At 40.3% G+C, this 24,435-nt stretch overlaps 1 protein-coding gene across 3 annotated transcripts in view; it reads left to right on the forward strand.

Moving 5' to 3' along the window:
* Positions 1-1,560: 1,560 nt before the first annotated feature.
* The window catches only part of LOC141779430 (CREB-regulated transcription coactivator 2), a 32,268-nt gene continuing 9,393 nt past the window's right edge, over positions 1,561-24,435 (forward strand). For 2 of the 3 annotated variants that reach the window (XM_074654261.1, XM_074654262.1), the window contains exons 1-11: positions 1,562-1,836; positions 7,601-7,702; positions 8,209-8,325; positions 10,905-10,966; positions 13,880-13,948; positions 15,277-15,383; positions 16,510-16,536; positions 17,196-17,275; positions 17,545-17,594; positions 19,652-19,920; positions 23,684-24,147. In XM_074654261.1, the coding sequence (XP_074510362.1) occupies positions 1,654-1,836; positions 7,601-7,702; positions 8,209-8,325; positions 10,905-10,966; positions 13,880-13,948; positions 15,277-15,383; positions 16,510-16,536; positions 17,196-17,275; positions 17,545-17,594; positions 19,652-19,920; positions 23,684-24,147 (1,530 nt within the window). In that variant the 5' untranslated portion in view covers positions 1,562-1,653. Of the gene's footprint in view, positions 1,837-7,600; positions 7,703-8,208; positions 8,326-10,904; positions 10,967-13,879; positions 13,949-15,276; positions 15,384-16,509; positions 16,537-17,195; positions 17,276-17,544; positions 17,595-19,651; positions 19,921-23,683; positions 24,148-24,435 lie in introns of all 3 variants that reach the window. The other variant, XM_074654263.1, reaches the window with a different exon arrangement.

The following is a 24,435-nucleotide window of genomic DNA, read 5'->3' on the forward strand; positions in this document are numbered from 1 at the left end:
GACTGTCTGATTTGTTCATTATTTACGTATGAGACGTGCACTACTATAATATCGTAAACCAGTTTTCTCTCAGTGGATTGTTGGACTCCTCAACCATTATATTACTACACATTTTATATATCTATATCTATAGATATATGTATATATATATATATATACATACATACATTCTTGACTTATTATATATTATTAATATTAATATTATTTGTATTATTATTTTAACTTGCCGTCCTCTGCTTTCAGGCTCAAAGGCCTTAATACTAATGAACACATCTGTGGTGGGAGCTGTCCTCCCAGCTCCAGACCGTGACCCTTTGACCTCTGACCTTCCTATAATAAAGGTGGAGCAGGTGAAACCCCAAACATTAATTATTAATTAATTAATTAATATTATGATTAATTATTAATCATTATTAAAGAATATGATTAATTAATTAATATTATGATTAATTGTTAATTAATTGGTATTATGATTAATTATTAGTTGATTAATCATTAATATTATGATTAATTATTAATCATTAATTAAGAATCACATTTCAGAGTAAACCCAGGAAGTTGACTAATGTGTGTTCAGCTCGTCAGTATCAGAGATCTGCCTGCAGGGGGCGCGCTGCCACTTTCTCCCCTCAGATCAAAGCTCGTCTGTGTTTGACAGGATGACTCACTCACTGATGGGTTTAAACTTGTTTTTCTGAGAGTGGGCGTTCACACCTCGCCCATGCGCCCTGTTCTTATTTCACCACACGTGTGTCTCTGCAGTAGAGAAGATGTTACCATGGAGACCAAACTATGCAGATTGCTATGCACTATATCTAATATATATATATTTTAGATGTGAAATGTGTAACTCTGGCACAATATTTTTTGTTTAAAGCACATCTAAATTAAATTAATATATTAATATTCATACTACAACATTTTGGTAGAATATTTATTTGGCCTACTGATAAGAAATTATGCAATATAATGATGGATATAATTATGGACTACATTATATTTCACAATTGATGAGCCTATTTTTTATGAAGCATTTGGGATGATCTAGAAGCTTTAGTAGACAACGGTTTGTTCTTCATGTATTTTAGTTTGTATGTTTTTTATATATATTATATATATATAATATATATATATATATATTTTATATATAATATATATATATAAACCTAAAATATAATATATATATATATATATATATATAAAATGTATTTTAGTTGTTATATATATATATATATATATATATATATATCATTCCGTACATTTATTTTAAATTGTTTTTTGATTATGTGTAACTCAATAACATGTAACTTTTTTATTGTAGATAATTTGTTGACTTTTTAAAAACTTCTGACGCATGTGGATTTCCTCTTTTCTATTGTAGTTTGTTTGTTTATGGGTACTCGTATTAAACTGAACTTCAAGGCAAAGAAATAAAAAAAACTCTGTGTCACTAGTTTAATCATTTAATCATCACAAATGCACTACTTAATGTTCGACGCTCTTCTTTTAAAACTAAACCGACAGCGCACACTGACTGACTTGACATTTCTCTGTCCCCAGAAGTAGCCGCAGAGTGAGAGCTCTTCACTGTTCCCGCCTCTCTGTGGTGGTGAAATCGTTCCACTACGTCAAGTCGTCCCGTCCGCTCTGAAGATGTCTGCGACGGGTATAGGCGGCTGCGGACCCGGACCCGGACCCGGACCCACCTCGGGTGGGTCCGGGTCCGGGCCTTCCAACCCCAGAAAGTTCAGCGAGAAGATAGCGCTGCACACCGCGCGTCAGGCCGAGGAGACAGCCGCCTTCCAGGAGGTCATGATGGACATCACCTCGACTAGGGTGAGTGTGAGACGGCGGCAGGAGGAGCAGAGCTGCCCGGAGGAAGAGAGGCCTTACCCGGGTACTCAGGCTCCGAGATAACCTTAACTACCGCCTCTACACGGCGCTCTGCTCCACACTGCTGCATTCATAGTGAACTACAGCGTTAACACCACAGTGTGTCGGTTCTGTTTGGTACGTAACGTTAGTGTTAGCAGACAACGCTGCCTGTTGTTGTCCATTTCCGATACTTCGTTAGCAGCACAGTTAGCATTATTAGCTGCGAGGGGCTGAGTTCTCTTGTTTACTATGTTGCGTGAACGTCGCTGTCATCCTGCTAGACAACGTGCCGCCGAACTCCGCTCACAAACCAGCACTTTCTTATTTCAACCACGATTTTCACACATATATCCAACAAGAACAACACAAGTTAATATGTTTAACAACTAATGTTGTTCCTCTGAGAAATTCGGCATATAAAGTGAGACTCGTATTATAGCACAATCAAAAGCTTTTTGACGTGTATCATTCACGCCTCTCATGGTAGCTAACGTGAACACATAGCGTTATAACTTATACTTGGCTAACAAAAAAGTTTTTTTTTTGTAAGGATTGTTTTATTGTGCGAATTTGAGCTATGCCGTTTTGAAGAATATAATCAAACTACGCATATTACAGTCTTGAAGTTGTGTTTTATGTGGTTTTACATCCTTAACAAGAATGATTACTGTCATCCTGCCAGACAACGTGCCGCCGAACTCCGTTCAAAAATCCACTTACTTATATTTCCACCACGATTTTCACACATATATTCAACAAGAACAACACAAGTTAAGATGTTTAACAACTAATGTTGATCCTCTGAGAAATTCGGCATATAAAGTGAGACTCATATTGTAGCACAATCAAAGCTTTTTAACGTGTATCACGCCTCTTCGTGGTATATAGTTATTACACATGGTGTTATAACTTATAGCTCATAAAAAACGTTTTTTTTTGTAAGGATTGTTTTATTGTGCGAATTTGAGCTATGCCGTTTTGAAGAATATAATCAAACTACGCATATTAAGGATTTTAAGTGTTTTAAATGTTTTATGTGGTTTTACATCCTTAACCAGAAAAAAATTCTGTCATCCTGCCAGACAACGTCCCGCCGAACTCCGTTCAAAAACGAGTAGTTTCTTATTTCAACCACGATTTTCACACATATATCTAACAAGAACAACACAAGTTAAGATGTTTAACAACTAATGTTGTTCCTCTGAGAAATTCGGCATTCAAGTGAGACGCATATATAAAGCTTTTTAAAGTGTATCACGCCTCTCATGGTAGCTAACGTGTACACATAGCGTTATAACTTATACCTCATAAAAAAGTAGTTTTTTCTAGAGGATTGTTCTATTGTGCGGATTTGAGCTATACCGTTTTGAAGAATATAACCAAACTACGCATATTACGGGCTTGAAGTTGTGTTTTATGTGGGTTTTACCTCCTTAAGAATGATAACTGTCATCCTGCTAGACAACGTCCCGCCGAACTCCGTTTAAAAATCCACTTACTTATATTTTCACCACGATTTTCACACATATATCTAACAAGAACAACACAAGTTAAGATGTTTAACAACTAATGTGGTTCCTCTGAGAAATTCGGCATATAAAGTGAGACTCATATTGTAGCACAATTAAAGCTTTTTAACGTGTATCACGCCTCATGGTGGCTGACGTTAACACATGGCGTTATAACTTATACCTCATAAAAAAGTTTGTGCTTTTAAAGATTGTTTTACTGTGCGAATTTGAGCTATGCCGTTTTGAAGAATATAACAAAACTAAGCATATTACGGACTTGAAGTTGTGTTTTATGTGGTTTTACATCCTTAACAAGAATGATTACTTTATAATGTCTTGTTTTTTTAATGGGATTTCGGCCTGGCTGGCTTTACATGTGAGTTGTGACGTGGTTATGGGGGCTTTTGCTCAGCTGGCTGTTAATTCAAGTCTGAAGTTACAGTATGAAGTCAGTTAGCAGTGTGTTTCTACACTAGCACAGATGCTAAGTGGTTATTATCTAGGTTAGCTGAACCAGGATGTGTTTCGGTCTGCGGGCTACCTGAGGGTTTCTCGCTTAAACCCTGACCCTGCAGGAGCTGTCAGTGGGGCCCTGCAGCAGAATAACAAGCTTATTATAACAGATTTAATTAAATATATATATATATATATATATACACACACACACACACACATACCAAAGAGCATGTTGAAGCCTCAGTGTCCTGGTAAAAGGTGAAGTGAGGACAAGCAGCAGGAGTCCTTAGATGACTAAATGTTGACCAGATGGTCTCAGGTTAATATTTATCTATATATAATAATACATAACGTTGTTTGAAGCTTAGCTGTTTTAACATAATGTTGATGGATGATTTTAGTCATTTATCAGGTAAAAATAGAGTTTGTTCTTTTTTGTATATTGATATAAATGGATTGGTTATGGCTCTTTGGCATTATGTTATCTTATGTTGTTATGTTACTTTGAATTGTTAACTTTAATAAACATGTGGTCAATGTTTTGGACTATTTTAAGAATAAGTGATTTAACATTTGAACAAAAAAGTTGAAATACTGGTGTAAAGTTCCAGTTCAGACTGAGTCTGCCATCATTTAAATGCTGTTGCTGATGTTTCCTCTGTGGTTTGTACTGGTGCATGATGGTTAGGGTTGGTGTTTGGGTCTTAAGGGTTAGGGGTCTGTTGGTGTTTGGGTCTTAAGGGTCACTCGGTGAAACACCGACCCCGTCTCGAGACACCGACCCTGTCTGGTTGGCCATGCTTTGTGAGTGAGACTTTTTGCTGTGTTATCACCACCTGTGTGTCAGAGGGTAGAGCAGGTTGTCCACCAATCGGAAGGTCGGTGGTTCAATCCCCGGCTGCTCCGGGTCACGTGTTGATGTGTCCTTGAGCAAGACCCTTAACCCCAAATTGCTCCCGAAGGCATAGCCATCAGTGTGTGAATGAGTATTTAGATTAGATCCTGATGGGCAAAGTTGGCAACTTAGCAGCGTCTGCCATCAGTGTATGAATTTGTGTGTGAATGGGTGAATGCTGACATGTAGTGTAAAGCGCTTTGAGTGGTCGGAAGACTAGAAAAGCGCTTTATAAATGCAAGTCCATTTACCATTTATATCTATGCAACGAATGTATTTATGATAAAATTGTTTACTAAAGCACAACGTTCTTCATAGATCTACCCAAAACACAACAGCTTAACTTCAAGAATTTCAAGATAACTGAGGTCACTGACGATGATTCGACTTATCAACCTTTAGCGCGCAGCTTTATTCAATACCAGTTTGATACCACGGTAAAGAATCCTTTATTACTATTGTCATACTGGATTTTGTTAGGAAGTTAAATTAGTCATAATTCCCTCTAATATCTATTTTATATTGCTGTGAAAACGTCTCCTTCAAACAACTGGATGTACCGTAAAACTTCAAGTAGCCGCTGGTTTTACTCACCGGGTCCCTTGAACTCACCTGGTCCCTTTAACTCACCTGGTCCCTTTAACTCACCTGGTCCCTTTAACTCACCTGGTCCCTTTAACTCACCTGGTCCCTTTAACTCACCTGGTCCCTTTAACTCACCGGGTCCCTTTAACTCACCGGGTCCCTTTAACTCACCGGGTCCCTTTTACTCACTGGGTGAAATTTAATTTAAATTGACTAAAATTTAGTAAAATGTAATACAAATCTGGTAATGTCTGCCGATGCTTTATTAGAGTTGATTAAGTTAATATAGATCCGTTGATGTTAGCCGATGCTTTAACACACAACAGGATTGTAAAAAGTGTTTTTGCTCCAAACCAAGGACACGAACAGATAGAGGACAAGGAACAAGGACAGACTGAGATTAAATGAGTCCAGCACACTTTAGTGTGTGTGTGTGTGTGTGTGTGTGTGTGTGTGTGTGTGTGTGTGTGTGTGTGTGTGTGTGTGTGTGTGTGTGTGTGTGTGTGTGTGTGTGTGTGTGTGTGTGTGTGTGTGTGTGTGTGTGTGTGTGTGTGTGTGTGTGTGTGTGTGTGTGTGTGTGTGTGTGTGTGTGAGATTTATAGCTTTGCAAACCTCAACATTTTTAAATTTTTTCTCCTGTTTTATTGTTTCAGTCGTCGTTGTGTTGCAGAGAATCTGGTTCCAGAAGGTTTTTAAAATAAATGTCCTTCACTGTTTGGGTTCATTATTTATTCTATATATTTATAGCAGACAGTCAGTGGCTGTGGAAGTCAAAGGTCAGAGGTCAGCAGTGACGCTTTTTTTGTTAGTTTCTAAACCTCTTTTCCCACCTGTAGTCTAATTTAGTGAGATGAACATGACACAAACAACACAGTAAACAACTTTAGAATAAGGTCTATTTTCCTGTGATTTAACTTTTAACTTTTTCTCTCCAGTCCAAAAAAAATCAGCAAAATTAATCCAGATTTAAAGTAAAAAAGAAGTGTTGGGAGTGATGGCGCCACAATTTGATGCTGACTGAAAGCACCAACTGAAGTAAAGCAAGAAGCAGTTTCTCACCTAAAAAAAATCACGTTCATGTCCTTCATGTCCAGCAGCCAGATGTTCGAGAGACACACCTATAATACTCCACTAAAGGGAGCACATCTGTGTTTGATTATATTTATTAGCAATACAACTACGGCTGTCAAATGATTCAAATAGTTAATTGCGATTAATCACACATTTACCTTAAGGGCAGATTTAGCATTAAAAAGTATGCTCAAATCGTAACATGGCAAACTGCAGCCCAACAGGCAGCAACAGCTGTCAGTGTGTCAGTGTGCTGACTAGACTATGACTTGCCCCAACCTGCATGTGATTATCATAAAATGGACGTGTCTGTAAAAACATTTAGGAGCGTTATTTAACCTCTTTCATGACAAGCTATGTATGACATGGTTGGTACCAATGGATTCTTTAGGTTTTTTTCTAGTTTCATATGATACCAGTATCTTCACTTTAAACCTTAAACTGAGCCGCTACAACCTCCGAAAGATTGATTGCGTTAAAGAAGTTAGCGCCGATAAAACAAATTAGTGTTAACTTTGACAGCCCTAAATCAAAGTAAACCACAGATTTAGGATTACTGACAGCAGACAGACAGCATCAGTTAGTGGTGATGATAGTCAACTCTAAACTCCATCATTGTGGAGAACTTTGTTTTGCATTGGTGTGATTGTTACCTGATGTTTACCTGTATACATTTGGGTGTCACCAAGGAGGGAGGCGGAGCTTTGGTCTGTGTACTCAGAGCTGAGAGACGTAACTCAGCATCCCGTTAGCTTGCCAACATCAGCTGCTCTGATTCAACAATGTTGAGCTGAAATCACGTACCTGAAATTTAACCCTGGTGTTATTCTATCAGGAGATGCAGTGACTTTACATTAGGTACGGGTTTTTGCAGTGACGGTATTATATCACGGTAATTTTTGGAGTTTTTGCGGTGACGGTATTATATCACGGTATTGCAAAATTAAAAGGGATACTCCACTCAAAACATGATTCTACCTCTTTTCTTTCTGTTGGCAATGTAAGGGGACATACCTTAAGGAAGAAAAAATATTTTTTTTAAACAGATGTGTTTATTGGCTCCAAATTGAAAATGAGTTATAGGACTGTGTGTATCAATGTCTCAGTATTTGGTTTTTATCTAAAGTTAAAGAACTGATTAATTGTGTTGTTAATCTTCTGTTAACGTCCTTTCTTCGTCTTGTTGTCTTTGTCTTCGTTCCGTCAGCTTCAGGCCCAGAAGCTCCGTCTCGCCAGGAATCAGGGTCCGTACTACGGCGGCTCGCTACCCAACGTCAATCAGATCGGCAGGAGCCCTCAGGACTTCCAGGTGACCGACAACCGCCGTGCTCGAACTTCTGACTCTGTATTTCGGTTGTTTTTATTGGTTTGAACTCTTCTGGTACTCTAGTGGTACGACTACGGACCCCGGCTCATCTGTTTGTTTTCATTAGTTTTGATTACTTTCATTAGTTTCTGGTAACTTTAATAACTATTTTATTATAATAATAAGGAACATTTAGTCCTCTGGTAATGTTGATAACTATTTTATTATAATAATAAGGAACATTTAGTCCTCTGGTAACTTTAATAACTATTTTATTATAATAATAAGGAACATTTAGTACTCTGGTAACTTTAATAACTATTTTATTATAATAATAAGGAACATTTAGTCCTCTGGTAACTTTAGTAAACTATTTTATTATAATAAGGAATATTTAGTCCTCTGGTAAGTAACATGTTTATTTCTGTTTCTCTGTGTCGCAGTGAGACACATGTTGAATAAATACACATCACTAACCTCATTTTAATCTCTCTATCTCTGTCTCTCAGGTCTCCTTCCCCTCCACGCTGGAGTCCAACCGGTCCACTCGGCATCACGGTCTGGTGGAGCGGGTCCAGAGGGACCGGCGGTTCATCTCACCGGTCCGACCTTACCGCAACCGACAAGTATCCTTCAGTTTACTGTCACATCATCTAAACCTACAGGCTGTTAAAGTATACGGCTGAAGTTATTCTATGTTTGTCAAGAAAAGACTCAACCACATGTTGGTCCGTCTCTCAATACGGTCTGACTTCCTGTCTGTGTCTCTCAGCTCCCGTTGGTTCCTACTGAAGACACTGATATATAGTTTCATCTCCTAAAACAGCGGTGGTGCTGTGTGTATATATATATATGTATATATATATATATATACACACACACACACGGTATATGTATTGTATATTTGTTAGTATCAGCAGTACGGTGTGTGAAATGAACTACAGTGAGTGATGGTGATGAAGGACACTGTGAGGCTCACTGATATCAGGATACATTCACTGCTGGTTGAGTGTGAACATGATGAAATATTTATATATATATATATTTGTATATATAAATATATATAATAGCATTAGACTGATCCTTTATTAGTCATTTAAAGGATCAGTCTAACATATAGAATAGCATTAGACTCTACTCTAGTAGACTGAAATCTGCTTCTTAGAGAGGATGTCGATTTCTACTCATTCAGCCCTCAGACATCCGCAGCTGTTCAACACTTTCAGTGTATTTCTCCCACAGTCTGAATTCCCCGGTCATGTCCATCGAAATCATCAAACAATAAGCTGCTGTGAAGCTTCATACAGACATATATAATTTTATCCGGTGTGAAATCACTTCATGTCGTCTTGTTAGTGTCGGTGTGTGTTTTTAGGTCACAGCAGCAACAAAACATGCTTTTGTTCCACAAATTGTCTGCAGGCTGAACAACAATCTGGACTCAGCGTATTTACTGTGCTATATGTGGATTGTAAGGAGGCAGCAGCCTGGCGAGGGATATTTATCACCTCATGGCGAGGGATGTTTATCACCTCCAGGCTCAGACAGGTCAGGGCAGCGTTGCTGTCATTGAAACAGAAAGTTACTGTTGATGAGATTTCTTTGTCTAAGTCGTTTTTCAAAGTCAGTTTCTCACATCTAAGCCACGCCCCAAGCTGCACTTGCTCCTTACTGATTGGTCCATGCTCTGGCACGCAGGACACAAACTCATTACTTGAAGTCTGACAAGATGTATTTTGGTGTGATCTCATAGCATCTTTAGAATCCAGCTGCCGTACTACTAGTTTGGATTATTTTCATGTATGGGAGGCAGATTTCCTCGTAGGAAGAAGAAGAATAATGACATCGGCACGTTAACGTATTAATCTGGCCATAACTGATTTCCATCAAGATCAGTGAGGCTGTCCTACAACTGATGACTTCACTCACCCACCAAACTGCACAGAAAAATGATTGACATGTATCTGAAGTTTGTAAAACAGGGTGGAAACACGAGAAAGAAGCCTCACAGGAAGTTTATAGATTCAGATTTGGGGTCAGGTGCAGGTTGTTTAGTTCAAGAGGCTCTGTGAGTCTAAAGACATGCATGCATGTAGAAACAGTGAGAAGATGTTCAAATCATCAAACACCCAGTCTGCTGAGTAGAAAGTGTGAACGAGTGGAGCTGGAAACAGTGTGAAGTTGTGAAGTCAGAGCTGAAGACTGTTGATTAGGGTGTTTATAAGTCTGTCAGATCAGATCTGATCGCCAAGAAGAGAAGTCAACGGTTCAGTCCTATTCTGTCTGAATGGTCAGTTTTCTGTTTTAATCCTGACAGTGAGCTTTGTTTGACTGACTCTTATTTTTCACTAGAATTCTGTAAAGGAAGAGAAAATGTGTAAAAAAAATACAAAAATGAGAAGTTCTAAACAAAGTGAAACCAGCAGCCACAGCTCTTCAGAGTAAAGCAACTTTCATTTCCTTGGATTGGATCTAAGATTGTAAGATTAATAACTGTAATATGACGATGTGACAGCAATAGCCACCAATATAAATTCATATAAACACATCCCACATTGTATTTCATAAATGAAATAGAAATATTTCAGACCAGTCAACAGGTAGTTTCTCCCATCTGTTGGATGAGCGACCAAAGTTGATTCATGTTTTCACCCAGTCTCCATCACTGTCCCTTTTAGTGGCCCCAGTATCGTCAGGAAGACCAGCTGATGTCATGGTGTCAGCTAACGGGGATCCTAATAAACTCAACTAACCAGGAAGACCAGCTGATGTCATGGTGTCAGCTAACAGGGATCCTAATAAACTCAACTAACCAGGAAGACCAGCTGATGTCATGGTGTCAGCTAACAGGGATCCTAATAAACTCAACTAACCAGGAAGACCAGCTGATGTCATGGTGTCAGCTAACAGGGATCCTAATAAACTCAACTAACCAGGAAGACCAGCTGATGTCATGGCGTCATCTAACGGGGATCCTAATAAACTCAACTAAACCACAATATATCGTCCCTGATGGAGAACATGTCCAACCCATCACCCCATGCAGGACACTCTGACACTTCTGTAGGTCATATAGAGACATCAGGGTGACACTGAGACTGTTTCATAACCAGCTAAAAGTTCCTACAGGAACTCAATGTAGAAACAGGAAGTCTCTGAACAGGATCATTTGTGTTGTTGTTTCCTTAACCAGTGGTCTCCTCAGGTGGACAGCTCGCCGTATAACTCCGCCTACCTGTCCCCGCCTCCTGACCCCAGCTGGAGAAGGTACTGCAACCTCAACTCCCCCCACCTGTCCGTCTCCATGGAGACGGTCTGTCCTCGGGGATGCCTGCTTGTTATTTCCCAGCATCTTGTTTGAGTCTCCTCTGCTCTGAAACCCTTTCTGAAGCCTTTGTGACGAAAAAAAACCAAACCACAACTGGATGAGACAAAGTCAGAAGTGTTCGTCAGCGGTATCTGCAAGTCCTAAAATGCATCTGAAGATAATTTAAAGACGTCTACAGGTCCTAGTGTTCTTTTACTCTCCACATAATGTAGAACAGTCTGCCTCCATAAACACAGTTTGACTCGATAACTTCACTCGTAATCAGGGCTGAGAATCTTTAGAGTTTCACTGCCAACATGAATATATAGAAATATATCTAAACACAAGAAGGCGTACAAGAACGCTGCCTGAATCAAATACAGACTGAAAAAAGAAGCACATTCCCTCAGGCTGTTCAACTGTTTAATAGTAAATCTATTCATTCATATTCATGAATAATAATAAAATGTATATATTAACGCTGATATCATACACTGAGGTTACATGTTGTTTGTAGCTCATTATCCTCTCTTATTTATATATGTGAGTTTTATTAGCTCACCTAACCTAAATCACTCAAAGAGGGAAAATTGTGATTTACATGAGAGAATATCAAATCAAAGAATAAGTAAACAGGATTACAAATGTCTTACATTTTAGTCCCCAATTTGACTCCACGCATTTTACATCAAACATCACTAACACACCTGAGCTAGACTCAGGTAGACATTACTCCTCTATATCTTTACATAGACAATAGTCATTGATGATATATTAATGCAGTGATATTGTATAGAGAACCTTTAAAGATCTAATTTATGTTAGAAAGTAGCATTAAAATATAGAAGCTGCAGAGACAAAACAAAACAAGACTTTGACAGTGACCCCCCCTCCTGCTGGAGTGTCTTTGAGCGAGCCATTGAACCTCCTCTAAGGGCTGTTTGTCCCTCTGACGTCTGACTGAATTAGCAGAAAGAATCACATGAGGTGACACTGAGGCTTCACAGAGGTTTTCATGGATCTCACTGAGGCTGCTGCTTCGGTTCATTTACCTCTGCAGCAGCAGCAACACTAACCTCTAGACCACTAACAGGAAGTTGATTTTAGCCGGCGTCTCTCCAAACCTGAGTTGGTTTTGAAGAGCTCTCAGTTCTTTCTTTTTTTTGCCCTTCCTTCTTCCTGGGAATCTGTCTCTTTTTTTTTCTTTTTGTCTTTTTCTGTTTTCTGCAACCAGTTTCCAGTCGTTACATTTTGGCCTGCCTGCGTTCTTTCTGTTTTTTCTTCTAACAAGACAATTACCCTTCAGAGAGAGACTGGCCTCGCTCTACCGTCACAGAGGTCCGTACACTAGACTGGCAAATATCCACCAGCTATTTCATTCACTCTGACCAGTAAACAGTGTTTAGGTTCTGTCACGCTGTCAGGTCGCCAACCACCAACTGGAGTCTTTCTAGACATCAAGTTTTCTTATTTGGTTCTGGTTCGCTGAGGCTCAAACTGCAGAATTTCAAGAGAACCAGAGTTTGTGTTTAAACAGAGATTTGGTAGATTTGGTAACCAGGCGGTCGTCATGCCAGGTTGGAGGTAACTGCAGCTCAGCAGGATGGAGTTTGTCTTCTGTGGTGTTCATGCCAGCTGAACGATATGAGCAAAGAACGTATATCGCCAAGAAGTGAAAGTCAATAGTTGGTTCCATGTCAACATCAGCACCCAGCAGCAGAGCTACACTTCCCGCCATTTTGGACTGAAAGCGACTACCAGACGCCAGTAAAACGTCCGCCTACAAAGAGACGTACAAAAGTAAAATTAGATTATTTTTATTCTATTGTCATATTCTACTGAAATGGCCTGTGTTGAACAATAAAATATTATAAATATATAGTAATAAGCGTTTTCAGTCCAAAATGGCGGCAGCGGCAGTTTCGCCTGTTTGCTTCTAAACTTTGATATAAGTCTGGAGTTGGTATTCCATATTTTTCATAATTGAAAAAGACTAAACCCATCAATGTGTTAGTCCAAGTGGTAAACATGGAGGAAGCATAACAGCAAATTAAAAGGCGCCTTACTAAAATGTGATTAAAAAATATAATTAAAACAGGAAGATATACACTAAGGCCGATCAAATAAAGGCCTGATGCTCTTTGCACTGGAGGTAAACAAAAGTCCCACTTTATAAGAACTTACTGTAGAACTAATTCATGCCTCTGAGGCAGTTTTATTATTAGTAACCAGGCCCCAGATAAGCGACAGAAAACTGATGGATAACAGCAGCAGGGTCATAAATCTGTCGCTTTGCTTAAAGGGGTAAAAATAGATTTCAGCTGCACGCTCACTGCATGCAACACAGTGAGGCGTTTGTCCTTCAATTATAGTAAAAAACGACTTCAACATGATCTGTGTCATGACTTATAATTTGCTCTGCTTTATATCACAGTAAACAAATCTTTTGCTTTTGGACTGTTACACAAAACAGGAGATTGTCACAGACTATTTTCACAGTTTTATGAGGTTTTTATATAAACCAAACAAAATCTAATTGACAGATTAATCGCTAATTGGCAACACTTAATAAAGGTCCTTTTTTCCTGTGGGTATTGTGACCCCTCGTGATGATGTTGCGTGGTGTCATACACTCAGATCACAGATACAGTAAGTGAAGAAAAAGACTAGTACACAAAGAAACTCTGCATTAGCTTCATTTGTGGCGTCAGGTGACTCGCCAGCCTCCCTCTGTCCTTCGCTCGCTGCCTCCATCTTTCTCCTCCGCTTGCTTTCCGAGCCCACGTTTCTTCATCTACCCAGTTTTCCTTCTCTTTTCGATGTTCTTGCTCGGTGGAGGAAAATAACTTTTTGTTCTTGTCGATCATGAAAAGGAATTGGTCCGGAAACTTCCCCGGGGATAAAAGCCAGTTGTTTCGTCTCCCCACCACTGCACTCAACAGGTGAATCCTCCTCTTCCTCCTCTTCCTGTACATCCCTGTACTTCCTCCTTTTCCTTCCTTCTGCCACCTTGAGAGTGGAAGTGGAATAAAAACATATCGGTGAAAATGAGAATGTGTCCTATGAAACGTTTTATTTTCTTCTTTCTTTGGCCGACTTAATTAAGACTTTTAAACCATCATAATACCTCACTCCTTTTCTGTAAAAAATATAAATTCTTCCTCGTCTGTTTTATTCGTCTCTGTCTCTTCTTTTTACGTTCATCATTCTCTCTTCTATCTGCACTACCTGAGCTCTTGTAATGTGAATAGATCTGTAAGGACCAGAGGGGTGTACCACCAATGAGATAAGTGCGTTAGGGACGTATGCTCTCTTCTAACCTGGCCAGATCGCCATGGTAACTGATGCTGCAGTCCTAACCCGGTCCAGAGTTTTAGCTTGAAATCGTCTAATAAGTGTCAGTCTATAGTCAATAGTCAATCTAAGAGCAACACAGATTCTCAGCTGAGAGAATACATTATAAATTGAACTTGTTGAACTGTTACATTAGTCACGCCACCGAACGAAGCTGCGCAGTAGCACAAACTGTACGCATCACCATAGGAACCTACATGCATTCACTTAGTCTTTTTTATTTAACCTTTTTTTTTAGCCAGGATGGCAGCGTAAAAGTTTCACACAAGCACCACATAAAAACACAAAATACATTTACGTTAATAATTCACTATATTATGAATCGATGTGAAGTCAGTCCATTATAACGAGCTGTTCCTCTTGACTGAAGTAGGCAGCAGGCGACCGTTGATGACCACCATCGTGGTACCGTTACCTCTGACTGGGCCAGCTAACACAATGACAGCCTGGCTCTGTTGGATTCGCTTGGTGGTACATAGACGTCTGAACACACTGAGAGAAAACGCAGGCAGGTCCTTTATCAGCTCACTTCTTGAGAACAGAGAGCTTATTCAACCGGGAACAGCTGTGTTGTTGGTCACTGGATTCTCTGTTAATGCTTCAACATTGGTGGAGTTTGGACCGAAGGAGGTGTCTGAAATGCTATTTCAAAACGTGCACATCAGTTGCTTTCAATGTGTATCAGCCTGAATGAAGAGGTCACATATTTTCAATCTTATCTGACTTTGTGAACAAATGTTGGGAAGATAAATGTGGTGGTTTTGAACAGGTAGCTCCGGTTGGTTTTTCCTGCTTGTTTTATGTGTTGGGAAATGAAGACTCACCCGACCTTCAGCTTCTTCCAGAGCTCCTTTGTTTTCTCAGGTTTTCTCTCTCTCCCTCCATCCCTTAACTGTGAGTGTCTCTCGCCCCTCAGGACAAACTCTGACTCGGCCCTCCACACCAGCGTGATGAACCCTCCCACCGGAGACCCCTTCACCACGGGAGGACACACCCTCATGGCCCAGAGCAGCAGACGCACCGGTGAGGCGGCACACAACAAAATAAAACTATGTTGGTCTGATTGACATGTTTAGAGAAACCGTTCAGGGAATTCAACTGAGCAGTAGACGCACCGGTGAGGCCGCACACACGGAAATTAAGTCACACGACTGATCAGCTTGTTATATATTTATATTGTCTGAAACATGACCAACGCCAGCTGACATGAAGATCTGTTGAAACTAGTTCCTGAAGACCTCTCTCCAGGTTTCTCTCTAGATGGTTAGATGTTTCTTGTTCAATCTGTAATAGTTCTTATTCTTCTACTTTGTTTACTGGCAGATTACTGCCATGCGTAGCCTATAGCGCCACCTGCTGACCAAACTACGCAGCCTAGTTTATTTGCTCAAAAACCAGTTGATAGAAATGCGCCTAATTTGCATTTCTTAAAATTTGCTTAAACTACACTTAACAATTGAATGAAAACACAACTAATGATGATGTACTTTGCATTTTTCGAAGACTGGACCAAGTGACAACATGCACCCAAAATAAAATAATAAATAAATAATAAATAAAGTAAAAGTAAAGTGGTCCAAGTACCGATCCCTGAGCCAGATTACATCTTGAATAAATCTGATTGTATTTAGTAGATAATGTGACTCACCAAACTCACAAGCTTTGTTTTTAAAAGTACACGTTATATCTATAAAATGAAGCATAAATCAGCACCTGCAGGGTCTGTTTCATGCCTCTGATCTTTATTTAGAAAGTGATGGATGGATGGTAGGAGGGGTTGACTGGAGGACTGCCTCCAGCTGGTTTATCTCTTGAAACCGCAGTGACAGAAGTGGCAATGGTGTGATGGTATCTCAGTGAGACGAGGACACTCGGTGATCTCTGGGTTTTATTCTGGTCTCTGTTAAACTGACTGAACGCTCTCTCTCTCGCTCTCTCTCTCTCTCTCTCTCTCTCTCTCTCTCTCTCTCTCTCTCTCTCTCTCTCTCTCTCTCGCTCTCTCTCTCTCTCTCTCTCTCTCTCTCTCTCTCTCTCTCTCTCTCTCTCTCTCTCTCTCTCTCTCTCTCTCTCTCTCTCTCTCTCTCCCTCTACCTCTACCTCTACCTATCTGTCTGACTGTCTCTCTCTCTCTCTGTCTGTCTGTCTGCAGGTCAGAATGATGGAGAGGGCAGAAGAAGTGAGTTATCTACAAACACATTCACAACCACAAACTGCTGTTTGGTTTCAGAAAGTTTCTTGTGATAGAACATTAGTAACATTTTGAGCTCCTAAAATTATGTTCAGAACGGATATAATAGCCTGCAGTTGTACACCACCTATGCCTGAGAAATACAAGTTTGAATGTATCAATAAATAATAAATGTAATGTGTGCCCAATATATTTATGAATGGAGCGGTTACACAGGGAACCTCTGGCTAGGGCTCCATGTAATGATCATTCTCACTACCGATTTATCTGCTCATTAATATAATCGTTAGAATAATCGACTAATCAAAAAAATAATCGTTAGATTAATCGATAAAAAAATAATCGTCGGGTGCAGCCCTAGTTAAAACATGCACTTTTTCACAGACGTGTTATAAACATATATTTTAAATACCATCTGCTTAGTGTCCATTGTCTTATGATTGGACTTGTGTTTTAACTGCTTGTGAATGAACTAAAACTGAACCAGAGACATTGTGATATCAGTATATTGTATGAGTCTTAACGGCTATGTTTGTACAACTACAGGCTTTGTAATTATTTCTGAATATGATTATCATTTCACAAGCTCCTATATTTGAGCTGATCTGTATGTGATGATGACACCGGCTGAATGTTTTGTGCCTCAGTGTTTCCGTACCCTGTACCCCCCATTGAAGAGAATGTATTGGATGAAGGGAAACTGCTCAAACCCTGGGACACCAAGAAGGTAAAGACATAATGTTCATAAAGTTCAGTTTATTTAAACTTTTGACCTCAGCTGTCGCTGACCTTTCAAAGCGCAACCAATGAGAACAGCTGCAACTGTCGTTGTTGCCTAGAAACAGTGAATGGTGTTCCTTGCGCTCTTTTTGGGGAAATATTTTTACTTGCTGCCGTTTTAGCGCTCTGCTATCATTCAGAAACTCTGCATGTTTCAGGTATTCAAAAGGTAAATGATTTAGTTATTTTATTATATTTTTTATTTTTTCACTCCAGTTGCCTCTGTTGTCATCCCGACCCAAGTCCTGTGAAGTCCCTGGCATCAAGTGAGTCTAACACCACTAAACACACACATACCGATGCTTCTGGTTTTACACAGTGTTCCCGGTGTTACCGGTGTTATACAGTGTTATACAGTGTTACCGGTGTTATACAGTGTTAAACAGTGTTATTCAGTATTAAACAATGTTACCTGTGTTACACAGTGTTACACAATGTTACCGGTGTTACACAGTGTTACCTGTTTTACACAGTGTTACACAATGTTACACAATGTTACCAGTGTTATACAGTGTTAAACAGTGTTATACAGTGTTACCGGTGTTATAGAGTGTTACCTGTGTTATACAGTGTTTAAGGTGATATACAGTGTTAAACAGTGTTATACAGTGTTATACAGTGTTACCGGTGTTACACAGTGTTACCTGTTTTACACAGTGTTACACAATGTTACACAATGTTACCAGTGTTATACAGTGTTATACAGTGTTATACAGTGTTATACAGTGTTACCGGTGTTATAGAGTGTTACCTGTGTTATACAGTGTTTAAGGTGATATACAGTGTTATACAGCGTTAAACAGTGTTAAACAGTGTTAAACAGTGTTATACAGTGTTATACAGTGTTAAACAGTGTTAAACAGTGTTAAACAGTGTTATACAGTGTTAAACAGTGTTAAACAGTGTTATACAGTGTTAAACAGTGTTAAACAGTGTTATACAGTGTTATACAGTGTTAAACAGTGTTACCGGTGTTATAGAGTGTTACCTGTGTTATACAGTGTTACACAGTGTTACCGATGTTACATAGTGTTACCGGTGATATACAGTGTTACCGGTGTTATACAGTGTTTTCGGTGTTATACAGTGTTACCGGTGATATACGGTGTTATACATTGTTACACAGTGTTACATAGTGTTACCGGTGATATACAGTGTTACCGGTGTTATACATTGTTACACAGTGTTACTGGTGTTACATAGTGTTTGGGCATACATTGATTACATTACTTGCCCACTGTCGTTTTTTTTTAGTTTTTTTTATTAATTATCAAATACAAAAACTCAAATATGAAGCGTTTTATGAATTCTTAAATGACGGACTCTACAATAAAAAAGTGAAAGTGTCTGCTTCGTACTGCACAGAGTAGCAGGTTTCCGATTTCACTCATCAAATGACGAGAGTAAGGAGAGTTTACCGACAAAACGATGGCGGATGATTTGGTGTCAAGTCAAAAATATTTATATTGGCAATATTTCTGATTTTAAACCCAATGCTACAAGGGCACCTGATAACATTAATGAGACGGTCTGTAAACATTGTCTGGTGAAGGTGGAGCATCTGGAGGCAACACGCACACACCTTAAAGTGCATCACCCTGGAATCCACCGGGCGCAGCTGCAAGGTGTTCTGGCTGCGAGGCATCCTGGCTGCGATGCTTGTTATTTCATCAGACACACCATAGCGCATTTCAAAAGCGCCCTGGAAGTGGCTCTTTGCTCTGCTCCGCTAAAAACAATGACCTAGTCTATTTTTCATAGAACCGCGGCACGTTGCACAGAGCAGATCAAGCCAGGCCAAAATTTGCCACTCAGCAAGAGCGTGACCTGAGCGTCATTGTTTCTTGTAAAACATCTGGTGTAATCGATAACACTGGTGTTGTCACGAGTTTATTAACCGGTGGGAGAATTCCCTCAGAGTGGCATCCCTGCTATTACGCGCTCCTTTCATACAGCACATCACACACGCATGATGTCATAACCACTTTTTGGATGGTGTCATAATTCTTTTACTTTTGATTCTCTGCGGGCAGTAATTAGTTCCTCTGCTGCTTCTGTTGCTTTTATTGTTCCTGATCTTTAACCGAACAGCGTCATGTATCATCTGTTCTCTTCAGTCTTTAACCAAAGATAATCAGAATACTGGGGATGCACAAGACACACTGTTGTGTTATAATGAGAAAGGTAGACGTTTAATTATAAAGAGGACAAAGGGGGATCAGATCGGGTTTTTTAGAGAATTGAACTGCAGTTATGTATGAATTATATCTCTTCTAAATGATCATTTCTCAGGAAGATCTTAATCCTCTCTGTTTCCTCTCAGTATCTTTACGTCCCCGGAGCAGCCGTCCACGCCGGCTCACGGCGTCCCTTCGGGGCTCAACACCGGCGGCTCGCTGCCCGACCTGTCCAGCCTCCACTTCCCCTCCCCACTGCCCACGCCGCTTGACCAGGACGAGCCTGGCTACCTTGGATCCTCCTCTCTGAGTGGGGGCAGCAGCACAGGGAACCTGGCCTCCACCCTCACTCAGCTGGGCATCAACGCCGCCAACGCACAGGCAGGCAACGGCAACTTCCACCACCACACACAAGGTACATACAGTCTGCAGCAGTGTGTGAGTCGATTGATTACTTTAGGCCCGGTAAAAGTTCTGATTGGTCTCGACTGATCAGACTGAGGTGGACCGAGTCTGGTTCAGTCCGGTTCAGTTAGTGTTGACATTTATTGATAAGTTAATCAGTTTTATTCTTTAAAGTTGTCTCAGTGGGCTGACCAGCTTTAATTTAGCTTTCTGTTTATGTTAAAGTCACTTCAGATATGCACTGGGACCTCCATGGAGAAACTGTCCTGTAACCAAAGAGTCATGAGTTCAGTTCCTCTTGCAACAGTTTGTAGATCTGGCTAAGCGTCCTTGAGCAAGACACTGAGCTGCCTGTCTGCTCAGGTGTTGTAAATCTGTCTGGAGCAATGTCTCAACTAAGTGACTAATGTGAAGACTAGCAGAGGAAGTATGTGGGTGAGTGATGAGATGAAACAAGGGGGATGTACTGCGAGGCAGCGCTCTAAATTTAGCCTTCAGAGAGAGAAAATGGAGGGTAAATGTTTGACTGCACCGACCGCAGGCAAGAAGCTGCCGTCAGTTCGACCTCAGGCTGCAGCCAGACTCTCCAAACTGGAGTCTGGATCATCATGTTGTCGTTATGAGGCTGGAAACCAGATGGGGAAGCTGAAAACCTCAAGTTGTCAACTTTCATTTTGAATGTCTAAGATGAAATGCTTACTCAGTACCAAGTAGTGTGATAGATATCTTTAAAATAATAAATACATTTTTTTGTTCCCATTCTAAAAACACGACCTGCTGGGTTGGGCGATATCGGTCACCGTCAGCCCAACAGCCAGTGATTAACGATAATGCACAATTAATCGAATGTTGATCACGATCACGATTTTGGCGTCCCACAATTAAATGAACATGATCGACTGCGATATTGACGTTTAAAATGCTCCGCTCATAGAAAACTATGAGCAGCATAAATCAAGCGCTTCCTAAACTAACAGCTAGAGATGAACCGTCAATCAGCAGCCGGTTATCAGCAGTCTCATATATCCCAGTTTTAACCGGTCACACACATGTGCAGCCGCCACATGATGGCTTTACACAGTCAGTAACGTCACACACAACATGCTGAAGTTCTTCAGCTGAGTGAAGAAGATATAAAACTGCAATCTGTCACAACTGGCAGTCTAAAAATAGGCGTGAAGGGACAACCTTAAAAACATCTGGAACAACTAACTTAAACTTAATCAGACTCTTATTAGAATAATTTATTCCCATGGTGCTGCTCAGAGTGATCACAGTGACCGGCTCGTCTCGTTCAAGCTGCTCAGTAAAAATGAGTATTGGCCGATGTTAGATTATAACTCTATCATGATGTGTTCAAATGTAATCTTGTAAAATGTAGTTTTTGGCGAGAAACTTGAATAAATCCAGTTGTTTGAAGGAGACGTTTTCACAGAGAGAGAGAAATATGACCTGTTTAACTTCCTAACACTAGCTCTGAGCAGCTTATAATATATAATTAGAACTACTAATGCATTTTAATTCATTTTAATCAAAGCAAATATTTAAAGAAAAATAAAATCCTTTATTTCCTAATCATTTAAATTGTGTGTTTTTATGTAAGCTATAGATGACAATAACAAAGTAAAATAATAACATTTAGAGTTTTTTGATGTTTTGAATGAAGCACAACATGGAAGTGAAAGCAGCGCTCTGTTTATTTAAATGTGAAATAGCAATACAAATATTTTGTCCCTAAAATCTATGAATAATCGTGATAAATAATCGTGATCTCAGTATTGATGAACAGAATTGTGATTAGCATTTTGGCCATACCATACCATTTTTTCCTTCCTGATACTGATTCTGATACCTGAACTTGCTGTATCAGCCGATGCAGAGTACCGATCCGATACCAGCGTGATACATTTTTTTATTATTATTATTATTATTAAACAGCTGTGACAAACTACCTGCAACCAGTTCTTCTTCGCTGCTATAAAACAGTAGTTGCCAGTGGCAGCCATGATATCTCCAGGGCGACAGCACAGTGCTACTGTTTTGGAGCGGTGAAGAAGAATTGATTTCCGGTTAAACAAGTTGATTTTTAAATGATGATATCAGAACGGTGTGTTGAGTGACGTACTCGCTGATACCCGATACCGAATTTTGGGCAGTATCGAATGCATTTCCAATACTGGTATCGGTATCGGAACAACAATAGCCCTAGCGTCATTCTAGATATTGTTAATAAGTTCAGAGCTTCATTAAGCAGGCAAGAGTAAAGATATAGATCTGTAAAAACAAACTCTCACATTCAGTGTTTATTGGAAGCATCTCTGTTCCATGAGACGGAGATGGGGGTAAAGCAGGGAGGTAGGGTAAGGTAAGGTGCTGCTGAGATCACCTGGGGAGGAGCTGAGTCTATTAAAATCTGGAGCCTCAGAGACAAAGAGAAAAGACTTCACTCCTGTAGTGCTCCTCGCTTAGTCAACATTCATGTCAACAGTTTTGTTCCATGATAGAGAAGAATGCGTTTTTATTTACATAATCAATAAAGTTTTGCGAGTATATTTGTTCATGTTTTCAAAGTGTAGGCGTTGTACCATTAACACAGTGTAGCAACAATTAAAGGGGACTAATTGATGACTTTAGTGAACGTATTATTCACTAGATAACAAATCACAGCTTTGTTTTTACATTAGAATGAATCATGGATTCATTTTGTGACTTTGAGTTGCTTGCTGTTTGCATATTTCATTACTCACCCTGCTGGAGGTCATTCTGCAGGGACATCATCGGGTGGCTCACCTGATCGCTCAGGTGTGTTTTTGTGAAATTTGACAAGTGATGTAAAGCACCTCTTCAGTTATCAGGCCGTCAAATAGGCGCTACTGTGTTTCACTCAGGAGACCGGGTTGTTTCACCAGGAGACCGGAGTGTTTCACCAGGAGACCGGGTTGTTTCACCAGGAGACCGGAGTGTTTCACCAGGAGACGGGGGTTCAAGGCCCGATTGCAACCAACGTGTAGTTGTCTTTGTGTTCACAAGCATTAAGTTTCACTTTCACTTTTCAAACGTAGTTCCAAAACACAATGTTTATGTCAGCCTGCATTACACACTGGAGGTGTGTAGCTTGAAAGACGGGGTGGCTGTTAACCTGCCAGTGAGGGTCTAATGAAAGTATGCTATCAAGTTGCATCGGGGGAATTGTAGTATCCAGTGTATTGGGAGTTTACTAGGAATCAAAAGTCAGGATATCTTGGCCTTTGCTAGTCCCCTAATGTTATAGAGTGCCTCTGAAAGTAATTTATCATAGAAAAATGACAAATATTCTCTGATTTTATTCTCTTCAGTTTGAGGATTTGCTGTTTAATTTCATTGTAAACTGAAAATATTTGCATTTTGGACAAAACAAGCAGCCCTAAGACATCACTTTGGGTTCTTGGACCTTGTAATAGACATTTTTTTGATTGACTGATTTTATATATGAAACAGTGATTGAATTCATTGATAAAAATGAACAGCAGATTAATAATTACCGTACAACAGATTTCAAACATGTTTGTTTCTGCTTTTCTCTATTTTCTATCATCGGACCTGATTATTGGTTTTTAGGTTTTGGAAAAAACAAGACATTTGAGCTCTGGGAAACAGTGCTTTTCAGACACTAAACTTGAAATGAAAGTAATGATTGGTTGCAGCTTTAGTTTTAGTTTCAGGGGCTGTTTTTGGGCTGTTTCCTGTATTCTGAGTACTCTTTGAACTATTAGGTGTTTGTTTTGCCTCCTCAGGTCTCCTGGCATCTCTACAGAGCACGCTCAGTAACCCCTCCCTGCAGTCGTCACTAAGCAACCCTAACATCCAGTCATCGCTCAGCAGCCACTCCTTCTCCAACTCTTTGAGCTCCGCCTCCCTGCACTCATCGCTCAGCAACCCCTCGCTGCAGTCGTCCCTCAGTTCCTCCCCCTCGCTGCCGTCCTCCCTCAGCAGCCAATCGCTGCACTCCTCCCTCAGTAACTCCTCCCTGCAGTCGGTGTCCAGCGGTAACCCCGGCTACAGCAGCGGCGTGGGGAGCTCCTGCTCCTCCTCCTACTCGCCGCTGCTCAGCGGGCAGGGCCAGCCGTCGCTCAGCACGTCGCCACGGAGACGGGCGCAGCTGTCGCCGCTCATTCTGCCCATGGGAGGGGAGTCACGGCGGCATCACTCCAAACAGTTCTCCCCCACCATCTCCCCGACGCTGTCCTCCATCACACAGGTAACAACTCCGTCTCTATGTTATGTACAGTATATATTCATTCTCCCAGCACTCTGAAAGTATATATACGATATTTATTCTCACAGCACTCATCACTGATACGGCAGCGTCAGGCTCAGATCGGATATTCATGATAACATGGCCATCAGAACTAAGAGATGTTTGTGGTGGAGCAGCATGTTAATCATTTCAAATCCTTCATTACAAGCCAGTTTGTCTCTTTTCCATCTTCGTTGTCCATACGCCTGCTCACCACATCTAGGAGTAGCTAACGTCATTGATATGATC

The sequence above is a fragment of the Sebastes fasciatus genome, chromosome 12, assembly GCF_043250625.1.
Source record: "Sebastes fasciatus isolate fSebFas1 chromosome 12, fSebFas1.pri, whole genome shotgun sequence".
Lineage (NCBI taxonomy): Eukaryota > Metazoa > Chordata > Actinopteri > Perciformes > Sebastidae > Sebastes > Sebastes fasciatus.